The sequence below is a fragment of the Lepisma saccharinum genome, chromosome 4 (assembly GCF_977018435.1).
Source record: "Lepisma saccharinum chromosome 4, izLepSacc3.1, whole genome shotgun sequence".
NCBI lineage: Eukaryota > Metazoa > Arthropoda > Insecta > Zygentoma > Lepismatidae > Lepisma > Lepisma saccharinum.
The window spans coordinates 103,191,542-103,204,243 of record NC_139232.1 but is presented as its reverse complement, the minus strand read 5'-3'; the positions used below and the strand labels follow the sequence as shown (position 1 = coordinate 103,204,243).

The 12,702-nt window shown below is 37.6% G+C and overlaps 1 protein-coding gene across 2 annotated transcripts in view; it reads left to right on the top strand.

Moving 5' to 3' along the window:
- Positions 1–12,479, top strand: part of LOC145986686 (aminopeptidase N-like) — an 80,531-nt gene extending 68,052 nt beyond the window's left edge. For both annotated transcript variants that reach the window (XM_083120998.1, XM_083120997.1), the window contains one exon: positions 12,107–12,479. In XM_083120998.1, coding sequence (XP_082977124.1) covers positions 12,107–12,277 — 171 coding nt within the window. In that variant the 3' untranslated portion in view covers positions 12,278–12,479. The remainder of the gene's footprint in view (positions 1–12,106) is intronic.
- The last annotated feature ends 223 nt before the right edge of the window (positions 12,480–12,702 follow it).

Below are 12,702 nucleotides of genomic sequence, written 5' to 3'. Positions count from 1 at the left end.
CCGTTGCAACTTGAACCTTATTGAATACATTAAACTTAAAAGAACAGATTCGATCTTCCCATTGTTGTTAAACGAAATCTATGTCAATCTAAATCATAAACATTTTTCTGCCGTGAAAGAACACAGATTTACATATCCAATATTAAAGATTCGGTCAGAAAATTAACATATAGATTATTACATTAGGCTGCGTTTACACTTATTGTTACAATAAAGTAAATATTAGTGGATTATATAAGTCTAGTAATAATCTTTCTATTTATCAAAAATTATGAAATATGAAATATTAAATATCAAATAATAAGAACTAACTAATATAAAATAACCCAGAATAATTAACGGCACATGGATATGAGCCGTGAGGTTCATATCAATTTTCTCCATTTGTTGATTGTCATTGAACCATTCCCTACCCAGATAGCACAGTAAGCTTTCTTCAAGTTTCAGACAAGCTTTTCATGTAAAGCGAACAAGCTTGCTGTAAGCTTACAACAGGCTTGAATCAATATCTGTCAACCTGTAGTAGCACAATTTTTAATTCAAAAAACTCCTATGCCATGATGATCTATGGGTTTTGTATAGTTTTGAACAACCTTTAAAAAGTTTTGAATCCGATTCAGTTTTTCGTAATAACGAATTCAAAAATGCTACTACAGGTTGACGCCTCAGTAGTACTTTCATCAAATTCAACGGAAACGATGCCATTTCGTAGTCTAGGTTATGTATCGTTTTGAACAACCTTCAGAAAGTTTTGAATCCAAAGGACAACTTCAAAAATTCAAATTCAAAAATGCTACTATAGCAGCACTTGTTTTGAATTTGAAAAATTCCTATGCCAGGATGATCTATGGGTTTTGTACAGTTTTGAACAACCTTTAAAAAGTTTTGAATCCGATTCAGTTTTTCGTAATAACGAATTCAAAAATGCTACTACAGGTTGACGCCTCAGTAGCACTTTCACCAAATTCAACGGAAACGATGCCATTTCGTAGTCTAGGTTATGTATCGTTTTGAACAACCTTCAGAAAGTTTTGAATCCGAAGGACAACTACAAAAATTCAAATTCAAATTCAAGAATGCTACTACAGGGTGGGCCAAAAGTCCCTTACCACCCCTTGTAAAAATCGTTTTAGTGGAAATTGATGAATAACAACCATGTGTGACCACATTAGGCCTAGAGGGAAGTCATAAGGTGGGGTGCCCTTGACGGCGGCCATCTTGAAAGCCGCCATCTTGGATACAAGTTCAGTTTTGTAAATGGGAAGGTAGGCATGCAATACATGATTTTAGGTTAGAATTTGATAAGGGAAACAATGGTGAAGTCATAATGTTGAAATCTTCATTTGTTAAAAAGTTACAGTCATTCAAATCTTGGAATCACACTTTTACAGATGGTGCTCTATGTGCTCTACGTAAGCGCCCTCCAGCGCCACGCACGTGTGTAGTCGTTCACCCCAATTGTCCATGACCCTGCTAAGTGTGTCAAGTAAAATATCAGCACAGGCTTCGAAGATCCTTTCTCCCAGGTGAGCAACATTCCTGATCTTCTCTGCGTATACCTTGGCCTTTAAATGACCACACAAATAAAAATCCAATGAAGTCAGATCGGGTGAACGTGCCGGCCACTCAATGAGACCACGACGCCCGATCCACCGTCCAGGAAATTGTTCATGCAGATAATCACGGACGTTTAATCCATAATGTGGAGGTGCACCATCCTGTTGGAAAAATAAGGGAAATGTGCCATCCTCGGACAACACGGACGGCAGGATGAGATCACGCAACATTGCCAAATAATGATCAGCATTAAGGTTACCAGGAATGACGAATGGACCAATTAGTTTGGTACCCCATAGGCCGCACCACACCATAACTTTACCAGCTCCTACCAATTTACAGGGGTCAACCCAGTGAGGATTGGTAGCGGACCAATAGCGACAGTTTTGTTTGTTGACCTCTCCTTGCACATAAAAATTCGCTTCGTCGGAAAACAGGATTTTTGAGGCGAATGTGGGATCTGCTTCAAGTTGGGCAACTGCCCAGTCACAGAATTCCAGGCGTCGATCTGGGTCGTCTTCTGATAAATAATGTTGAAGTAGCAATTTGTACGGATGCCAATTGTTTTTCTTTAGGACGCGTCTGATGGATGTACGGCTGACACCACATGCCGCTGAGAGGCGACGAGTACTGCGGTGTGGTGATGTTGCAACAGATGCCAACACTGCTATGGTTGTGCCTTCGTCTGTTGCAGTAGTGGGTCTTCCAGACCTGGGTTTGTCCACTACTGAACCAGTATCCATGAATTTCTGGAAGAGGTTGGCAACACTCACATGAGACACAGAATGTCGATCTGGGTGCCGTTCATTAAATTCAGCTGCTACAACCCTTGCACTCCTTCCACCCCATGCCTTTATTAACTCTTTCCTCTCCTCTGTGGTTAGTGGCATGATTTAGGCACCTGCAACAAATAAAAATGAAGGTGTGATTCCAACATTTGAATGCCTGTAACTTTTTAACAAATGAAGGTTTCAACATTACGACTTCACCATTGTTTTCCTTATCAAATTCTAGCCTAAAATTATGTATCGCATGCCTACCTTCCCATTTACAAAACTGGACTTTTATCCAAGATGGTGGCTTTCAAGATGGCCGCCGTCAAGGGCACCCCCACCTTATGACTTTACCCTAGGCCTAATGTGGTCACACATGGTTGTTATTCATCAATTTCCACTAAAACGATTTTTACGAGGGGTGGTAAGGGACTTTTGGCCCACCCTGTATAGCAGCCCTTGTTTTGAATTCGAAATTTTTTTATGCCAGGATGATCTATGGGTTTTGTATAGTTTTGAACAACCTTTAAAAGTTTTGAATCCGATTCAGTTTTTCGTAATAACGAATTCAAAAATGCTACTACAGGTTGACGCCTCAGTAGCACTTTCACCAAATTCAACGGAAACGATGCCATTTCGTAGTCTAGGTTATGTATCGTTTTGAACAACCTTCATAAAGTTTTGAATCCGAAGGACAACTACAAAAATTCAAATTCAAATTCAAATTCAAAAATGCTGCTATAGCAGCACTTGTTTTGAATTCGAAATTTTTTTATGCCAGGATGATCTATAGGTTTTGTATAGTTTTGAACAACCTTTAAAATTTTGAATCAGATTCAGTTTTTCGTAATAACGAATTCAAAAATGCTACTACAGGTTGACGCCTCAGTAGCACTTTCACCAAATTCATCGGAAACGATGCCATTTCGTAGTCTAGGTTATGTATCCTTTTGAACAACCTTCAGAAAGTTTTGAATCCGAAGGACAACTTCAAAAATTCAAATTCAAATTCAAAAATGCTACTATAGCAGCACTTGTTTTGAATACGAAAAATTCCCATGACAGGATGATCTATGGGTTTTATATAGTTTTGAACAACCTTTAAAAAGTTTTGAATCCGATTCAGTTTTTCGTAATAACGAATTCAAAAATGCTACTACAGGTTGACGCCTCAGTAGCATTTTCACCAAATTCAACGGAAACTATGCCATTTCGTAGTCTAGGTTATGTATCGTTTTGAACAACCTTCAGAAAGATTTGAATCCGAAGGACAACTTCAAAAATTCAAATTCAAAAATCCTACTATAGCAGCACTTGTTTTGAAATCGAAAAATTCCTATGCCAGGATGATCTATGGCTTTTGTATAGTTTTGAACAACCATTAAAACGTTTTGAATCCGATTCAGTTTTTCGTAATAACGAATTCAAAAATGCTACTACAGGTTGACGCCTCAGTAGCACTTTCACCAAATTCAACGGAAACGATGCCATTTCGTAGTCTAGGTTATGTATCGTTTTGAACAACCTTCAGAAAGTTTTGAATTCGAAGGACAACTTCAAAAATTCAAATTCAAAAATGCTACTTTAGCAGCACTTGTTTTGAATTCGAAAAATTCCTATGCCAGGATGATCTATGGGTTTTGTATAGTTTTGAACAACCTTTAAAAAGTTTTGAATCCGATTCAGTTTTTCGTAATAACGAATTCAAAAATGCTACTACAGGTTGACGCCTCAGTAGCACTTTCACCAAATTCAACGGAAACGATGCCATTTCGTAGTCTAGGTTATGTATCGTTTTGAACAACCTTCAGAAAGTTTTGAATCCGAAGGACAACTTCAAAAATTCAAATTCAAAAATGCTACTATAGCAGCACTTGTTTTAAATTCGATAAATTCCTAAACGAATATGATCTGTGGATTTTGTATTGTTTCGAGCAAACTTTGAAAGGTTTTGAATCCCAATCGGTGTTTCAAAATGACGAATTCAAAAACACTTCTTCAAATTTGCAACTCAGGATAAGTTTCAACAAATTCTACCGTTGAATTTTACATTTCTTAATACACTCAGGACTGTGCATATTACACTAGAAATTGTTTCATCTTAACACGTAATATTGAAGTTGATAGTGCCTTAGAAAAGGGGCCACGCCTTATAATTTTGTCCGGATTGCAGGAGCGAAATACTGATAAAATAGTGCGGACAGATATAATGTTTATGAGTTTTACAAGCACGTATTCTCTGGCCCTCTTACTCTCATTCTCTCTCCTATTATTTTGTTTTTCTTTCGCCTTTTCTCTTTGCTGCTGCATCACGTCTTATTTACCCTTTTCCACCATTGTCCTCTGCTTGTAATCCAACCACATCGCGCTAAGACGCCAGGTGTCCCAGGTTCGAATCCTGGCCTGGGCATGGATGTTTGTAGTGTCCATTCATCAATTTCATCACATCATCACTTATCCCCATCTTCGCAAGTTAGCCAAAAGTGGCACAAATAGCGAAGCAAAATAAAGCAAATCAATCAATCAATCAATTGTATTACAGCCCTCTCTTCCACTTTCACCGTTTTTCTAATGTTCTTGTTAACTGTCTCATTTTTAATATCTCTATCCATTCCAATCTAGAAAGAAGTAGGGAAGGGACTCGATGTTGTCACCTGTTGTAAAGCAGCTTGTCTACCATTCCTACCTCTCCTGTTTCAATCTTCACATAATCTCCCTATTTCTCTCCCTCTTGAGTTTTCCTAGCTCCGGTCTCCGTGGCAGAATTCATAGCTCGTTTCTCGGTTTTGAATCCCGGCCTGGGAATAGGTGTCCCCGGCCAGATTCCATTTGATTTGAGGTTGGGTGGGCCCTAGGGTCGCTTTATACGGGGACAAAGCCGGAAAAATTACGACCTTAGATCACCCACCCTGGTTCTCCCGCGTGGCAGTCAGACTAGAATCAAATCAGGCTAGAATTTTACGAGAAATGCAGTGGTGAAGGTTTCTTCAACCTATCTTTAATCAGGAAAAAAATATGACTGCATGATTGTAACAAATGCATCATTTTCCAGGTGTGAGAAAACAGTGTACTATATACGATCACATAACCCCCTTGCCATTTAAAAAAAAATAGTTGGGTGGGTGTGTGTAGGTGGGTGGAGGTAGGGGGGGTAAACTTTGGTAATATTTTGCGGGGGACCCAAGACTTGTAGATACCGCACTGCGTCGATTGCTTGATAAGATGTAAATTTGTTTCAGAAGACTATGCTGCAGGCCTTCTTTCCCTCAGATTTTTTTAAAAATAATTTTCCGAAATTAAATACCGTACTTACACAATTCACACAAAAGATATTGTAGGAATTTTTACTACCTATGAAATTATATATATTGTAACTTTTTGTATTCCATCACTAAGAAGAATTGATATTTTCCTCATTGTATGCATATATAAATGAATTAAAAAGGTCACATACTTTTATCAGATAAATTATTTGCAGATAGGTATTTCTGTTTCAATTTAATCGCCTGGTTCAGTCCCGATTAGATTGTTTTTTTTTACAAACGTCTGAGTCTATACTCAGACGAGAACAAACACAAACAAGGAGAAGGGCCTCACCATACACAAGACGAAACGAGATTGTGACAAGTATCGACTCGTCTCATCTCGATAATATTTCGAATAGGTTGTGAGTTTACTATCTGAGTAAGCTTGTAGGTGTGTGCCAGTAGTTTCCAAGACACACAGGTTTCTATTAATTGAAACCTCGCATGCACTATATCTTTTATCTATAAATTAAGTGTGCTATTAATTCCATGTTAATTGCTTAAAATCTAGTTTTGTTATCACATGGAACACAAATTAACATCATTTAAAGTTAAATTCTAAAATCAAACTACAAACATTCAAAGTTAAATCCTAAAATCAAGCTATAGGAAAAATCATATAAATCTGTTGATTAGACAAATGAATGGGACTGTTCCTGCAGGTCTGATGGTTAACCAGTTGCTGTGTGAAGGGCACTGAGATCCTTGGACTTGATAAAACGAAACGGTTCTATTGATTTCTCTCATCTGATAAAGCTAGATTCATAGCATTGACCCCGCTTTCACATTCAGCTGTAGATATTGTTACAATTTCGATTGGATTCACAAAGTCTTTGAGTGTGTTGGCAGTGTGATTTAGATTTTCTTTGTAAATGCGATAATATATAACATGCTTTTGCTTACATTAAACTTCACATTTTCACATAAACGAGGTACTAACATGTCGCTATAAAACACACGTTGACGCTCATCTGAATGTTATGTATCTGCATTCAACACAAATATATCCAGAATATTATATATATATTTATTTTGTTCAGTGTCTTCAGGACATATATTACATAGTTTGTTACATATTTGCTGTTATTTATGTCACAAACCAACTTTTACTGTAGTCGGGCCCCTTGGGGGAGTAGTTAGCAAATTGCACTACGACGTCAGAGGTCCAGGGGTCCCGAGTTCGAATCCTGGACTGGGCATGGATGTTTATGAATGTCCATTCATCAATTTCATCATATCATCTTTCATCTTCTCAATTAGCCAAAAACTGGCACAAAATGAAGTAAAATAAATCAAATAAAGAAATTAAATTTTACTCTAATCCCCAAATTAAAGTAAATAATTGGAGCTTTCTAATTCAATTAAGATATAAGATAACTTTATCAAACAAAAACCATAAGTTATCAAATGGTCTGCTCTTTAATTTTGGTTATCTTCAGTTTTAGTGCACAATTCACCGGTTTCGAGATATTCTTTTTTTAAATTTTCAACGTTAAATCTTGGCGCCCTTTTTCAAGATGTCGTCGAAGTTACAGATTAGAGAGTTGTAAACTCTTTAAAATCGGATTCGTCACATTTTTTTTGCTATGGAGGCAGTTAGTTTCATTTCTGTTGCAATTAGTTGCCCAGACGACATTACTAGACTAAGTTCTAAGGTGTTTCACTCAATGTAGCATATACTACTGTCAGATTTGTTTTATACCTGTTCTCAAATCAACCCCTAAATGAAACGTACACCAAACAGACAATACACTTAACTGTATAACATACCTTATTCCCACCAAAATTGAAGATCCGCTTTGCTAGGTATTCGAAGTAAAGAAGTAAAGAAACTTAATTTTTTCTTATGTAAGACTATTTTTTACGAAACCTATGCTCCCTTAGTTCCAAAACAAGCCCAAGATGAAAGTTACACAATAATTAGACGAAAAGTCATGATATCTTTTGTTGGCCTTGTAAGAATAAATTTGACATTTTTTATGAATTTGGCATCCCTGCTGCAGAAACACCGTGTATCATTGAGAGCTAAAATTTTACACATGTAAGATATTTCATGTCCTCTACCATTCTACCAAATTTTATGAAAATCTTAGATGCTAGGGCTGGGAGTTGTGATGATTTGACACGCAAGAACCCTATTGTCAATATCTGTCTCTTTGTCATCATCCTTGAAAATATACGGCACAAACAACATTGTTTTGTATAGCAAGAAAAAAACAAGGTATTTCCTTTTGAAAAGTGCGTTAGTAGTAGTAACTAAGGGTGCAACTGTAAACTTCGAATTTTGGCATAAGTTGCTTTCAGAATATAAAACGCTAAATTTACATTTCAAAATGTTTTGCTGCTCGTTTGCTTCCATCCATGAAATGTGAAACGTTGCTCCTCTCCTACGGACGGCTATAGTATAACTTGGGTGTCACTTGCACTTCTAAAGAAAATTTTCCATATTTTTTATAATTGTCGCATGAATTAAACAATATACTCTAATCTGTTCCCTAAATGCTAACTTAGTACACCCTAGACTGCATTTTGCGGACTAACAAACCTTTGACATCTGGACTCAAAGCCAGTATAATAATCTAAATGATACAAGTCATTCATATCAATTAATGTAATTTGCTTGGTTCACCTAATATACTAGTATAACTTAAAGAGAAAAGTCCACAGCGAGCAACTGAAATACATGGACAGGGATAAAATGAAGGCTAGGAAACTTTCATTTGATTTATTTTATTTTGTTTCGGTTTTCTGCCACTTATGGCTAATCGCGAAGATGAAGATGAGTGATGCTAAGATGAAATTGATTGAAGGGACACCTATTCCCAGGCCGGGATTCAAAACCGAGAAACGAGCTATGCATTCCGCCACGGAGACCGGAGCTAGGGAAACTCAAGAGGGAGTGAAATAGGGAGATTATGTGAAGATTGAAACAGGAGAGATAGGAATGGTAGACAAGCTGCTTTACAACAGGTGACAACATCGAGTCCCTTCCCTACTTCTTTCTAGATTGGAATGGATAGAGATACTAAAACTGACACAGTTAACAAGAACATTAGAAAAACGGTGAAAGTGGAAGAGAGGGCTGTAATACAATTGATTGATTGATTGATTTGCTTTATTCTGCTTCGCTATTTGTGTCACTTTTGGCTAACTTTCGAAGATGGGGATGAGTGATGATGTGATGAAATTGATGAATGGACACTCCAAACATCCATGCCCAGGCCAGGATTCGAACCTGGGACACCTGGCGTCTTAGCGCGATGTGGTTGGATTACAAGCAGAGGACAATGGTGGAAAAGGGTAAATAAGACGTGATGCAGCAGCAAAGAAAAAAGGCGAAAGAAAAACAAAAAAATAGGAGATAGAATGAGAGTAAGAGGGCCAGAGAATACGTGCTTGTAAAACTCATAAACATTATATCTGTCCGCACTATTTTATCAGTATTTCGCTCCTGCAATCCGGACAAAATCATAAGGCTTGGCCCCTTTTCTAAGGCACTATCAACTTCAATATTACGTGTTAAGATGAAACAATTTCTAGTGTAATGTGCACAGTCCTGAGTGTATTAAGAAATGGAAAATTCAACGGTAGAATTTGTTGAAACTTTCCTGAGTTGCAAATTTGAAAAAGCGTTTTTGAATTCGTCATTTTGAAACACCGATTGGAATTCAAAACCTTTCAAAGGTTGCTCGAAACAATGCAAAATCCACAGATCATAATCGTTTAGGAATTTATCGAATTTAAAACAAGTGCTGCTATAGTAGCAGTTTTGAATTTGAATTTTTGAAGTTGTCCTTCGAATTCAAAACTTTGTGAAGGTTGTTCAAAACGATACATAACCTAGACTACGAAATGGCATCGTTTCCGTTGAATTTGGTGAAAGTGCTACTGAGGCGTCAACCTGTAGTAGCATTTTTGAATTCGTTATTACGAAAAACTGAATCGGATTCAAAACTTTTTAAAGGTTGTTCAAAACTGTACAAAACCCATAGATCATCATGGCATAGGAATTTTTCGAATTCAAAATGGTGCTACTACAGGTTGACAGACATCTTGAATCAAGCCAACTACTTACCACGTGTCAAGCAAGCTTGTCACAGAAAGCTTCATGAATGAAACAAGTTTGCATTATGTTAATATCAAGCTTGCCGTATTCAACTGGCTTTGACTAGCTACAAGAAAGCTACACATCAAGGTTGCCAAAAGCTTTCGTGCTATCTGGGTATCTTCGTTGTTTTGCTTTCAAAGCATTAGGTGTACGGTAAGAGCCATAAATGATTCTAGTTTACCTTATAGTTAAGAAAGAGCACGTTGTAAGTATGGTGGCATAACATTTCAGGATTATATACTTCACCTGCAGAATGATCCTCAAAGTTGATGGTAAGGTTTTACTTTGTTTTCAGCCACTTTTTGCACATATAGGCTAATCGAGACAGGACCTAGAGCTTAAAGTGGAAAACGAACCACTATGTGCCTTCAGAAACCCTTTATTACAAGGGGTTACCACTAGGCATTCGGAGAGACCATTGGTGGCAAGGAATTCTCGACGTAATACGTTGATGCCATTTGCATAAATGGAGTAATAATATATTTTCTTCCCATCCACCATTTAAAATTAACTGTACAACAAAATATACCATACAGCATAGACTATACTTTCAGTTATTCAGTCTGTGGAGCCAATGTTGATTCTGATGTGCAACATTATGGTTACAGTCAATGCCGGATTTAATGCCCCCCCCCCCGCAAAATATTATCAAAGTGCCCTCTACTTACCTACCTTTAAACACCTACCTTTACTTGTCTGCGGGACCCCCTGCACTGTGGGGTTTTGCGGCTTGTAGATCCGGCAATAGTTACAGTCCTCATTCGAACGCCAGTTTGGTATCTTTGACACAGCTCGAGAGAAAACCGTCCGGTCTCGTATCTGGTTTCGAGCCAGCACCTGTCTTTTTCTGAAAAGCGCTGTTGTCACTTTTACTTGCAGTATTTAGACATCCATTCATTCTCTGCGACGTTATACTCTCAAGGCCTCCACATTGTAAAAAGAAAAAACACAACACAACCGATCAAAGATAACGCAACTGCAACTTCATGTTAAGATATTTATAGAGAAACTGAATTGGCAACATCTAATTTAATCCACGTGGACAGAGACTTAAACGAACGCTATTGGTGGGAAAGGTTTGAGGGGAGGATATTTTGAGGTCAACATGGACTTGACATATGGTTTTCAGGGGGAAACTCATCTTCCTGAACTTTCTTTGAAGTAAAGGTGCGTTCCAATGAGTACTGGGACTTTCTTAGCTAGAGAAGTGAACGTGCCACCCTCTTATATCCTAGAATAAATCCAAATGCAATTGGAATGTATTAACAATTTTAGCAACAATCTTGAGTAACTGTAAGAATGAGGAAATTTCTAATGTGTGTTCTTACAATTATTAATTATTTTCTTTTCAGTCAGAGGTAAAATTACATTCAACATTTATTTCTGTTCGAAGCGCTGTTTCCTTGTAATTAACGTGTGCAGTGTTCGATCCCGATGGAGGCACATTGCACAGTGGCTGGGATCCCACTTCAGTTCTGATTAGCCTATCTAAGCATAAAATTACTTAGAACAAATTTGAATTAGATCAGAAAGAAATAAATCTCTCGTGGTTACTTCGAAATTAATTGTTCCTGAATCAGTGATGAATTCACGAGGTGGGATGGGGGGAAGGGGATAAGTCACCCACTTCACAAAAAAAATCAATAACGTGGCAGAGCATTCGGACAGTAGTTTAGAAATTTGGCAACCATGTTCACCTTTTCTTTCATCCACTTTAATGTAACGTAGAACGTACTTTACGCCATAAACGACTTATAATTAAAAGCCAAAAGAATGAATACATTTTATCATAGTTCTGTTTGCTAACCAGGAATATGTTATAACAGTTAAATATTCTTTTTCACCAAAACTCAATCATATGCACGTGCAGGGATGGTGTAATGCGAATTTAAATTGTCGCACCGAATGTCAACTTCTTGCAGATATTTCAACGGTTAGCCAATGAACAATTTGCTGTGGAATGGCGGTGACATGCTTGTGCAGTCTTATCTAAATTAATTTAATTATCTTAATTTAATTATATGTCAGAAGTAAGGGGAATTTTGAAATATTAGTGTGAAATTTTATTGGTGTTGCAATTCGATTCCCCTGACATTCCCTCCCCGTGAAGTTTGTTATCCCGCTTCTGGACGAACGTGTCTGCATTCAAAAGTGTTCTGAAACATGGTAAAGATAGGGACTTGAATCACGGTGAGGCTAGTGGCTCACAGTAGGAACGTTTTCATTCCACCCAAAATCGGAGCAAATCATATAATCATAATAAGTATCTTTGATATTTCTATTATTGGGGTCGCCCAGCCTAAAACAGGGCTGTGTATAATAGATATGTTCCAGTTGCTAATTAGACCTTACTTTGTCTGCAGGCGAAGAAACTTTACGACGATCACAAAGGAGAATTTGGTTCTGTAGAAGATTATATTGTCGAACATCTGTCAAGAGCCGAGGTGAGTGTTCAATGGACAAAAGAGAACGCTGGTGTCATAAAGGACGCTTTGGAAGAAATTAACAAGCAATTTCAGGACGAAAGCCTATGAGTTCCTTCCTACGAATTCTTCCACAGAATTCTGGTCCATGTGACATAACAATCAAAGTTTGACAATAAATCAACATCATTCAAGACATTTATCTATTGTTGATGTTTTTATATTGTAGTATAACCTTTGCAGAGAGTGTTTACTACTGTGGAAAGTGTATTATTATATAAACTGGTACATAATATAATCAGTTTGCATGCAACAGTGTTTTTATTGTATTCGTATGTACTTGACCATTTGGATTTCGATACATATTTTAGGATAAGTCTCTCTCCCTGTGGGCCGCCTTGTTCTACACCGATCGCAGGCCCAACTGGCGGCTGAACTACTTTTTGCCACATAGCTTTATCTGTCCACCAATCGCTTCGGGGAGTGTGTGCCTCGTTGAATGCCAACAACCTCAGTTGCGAAGTGAAAGCTGTAGA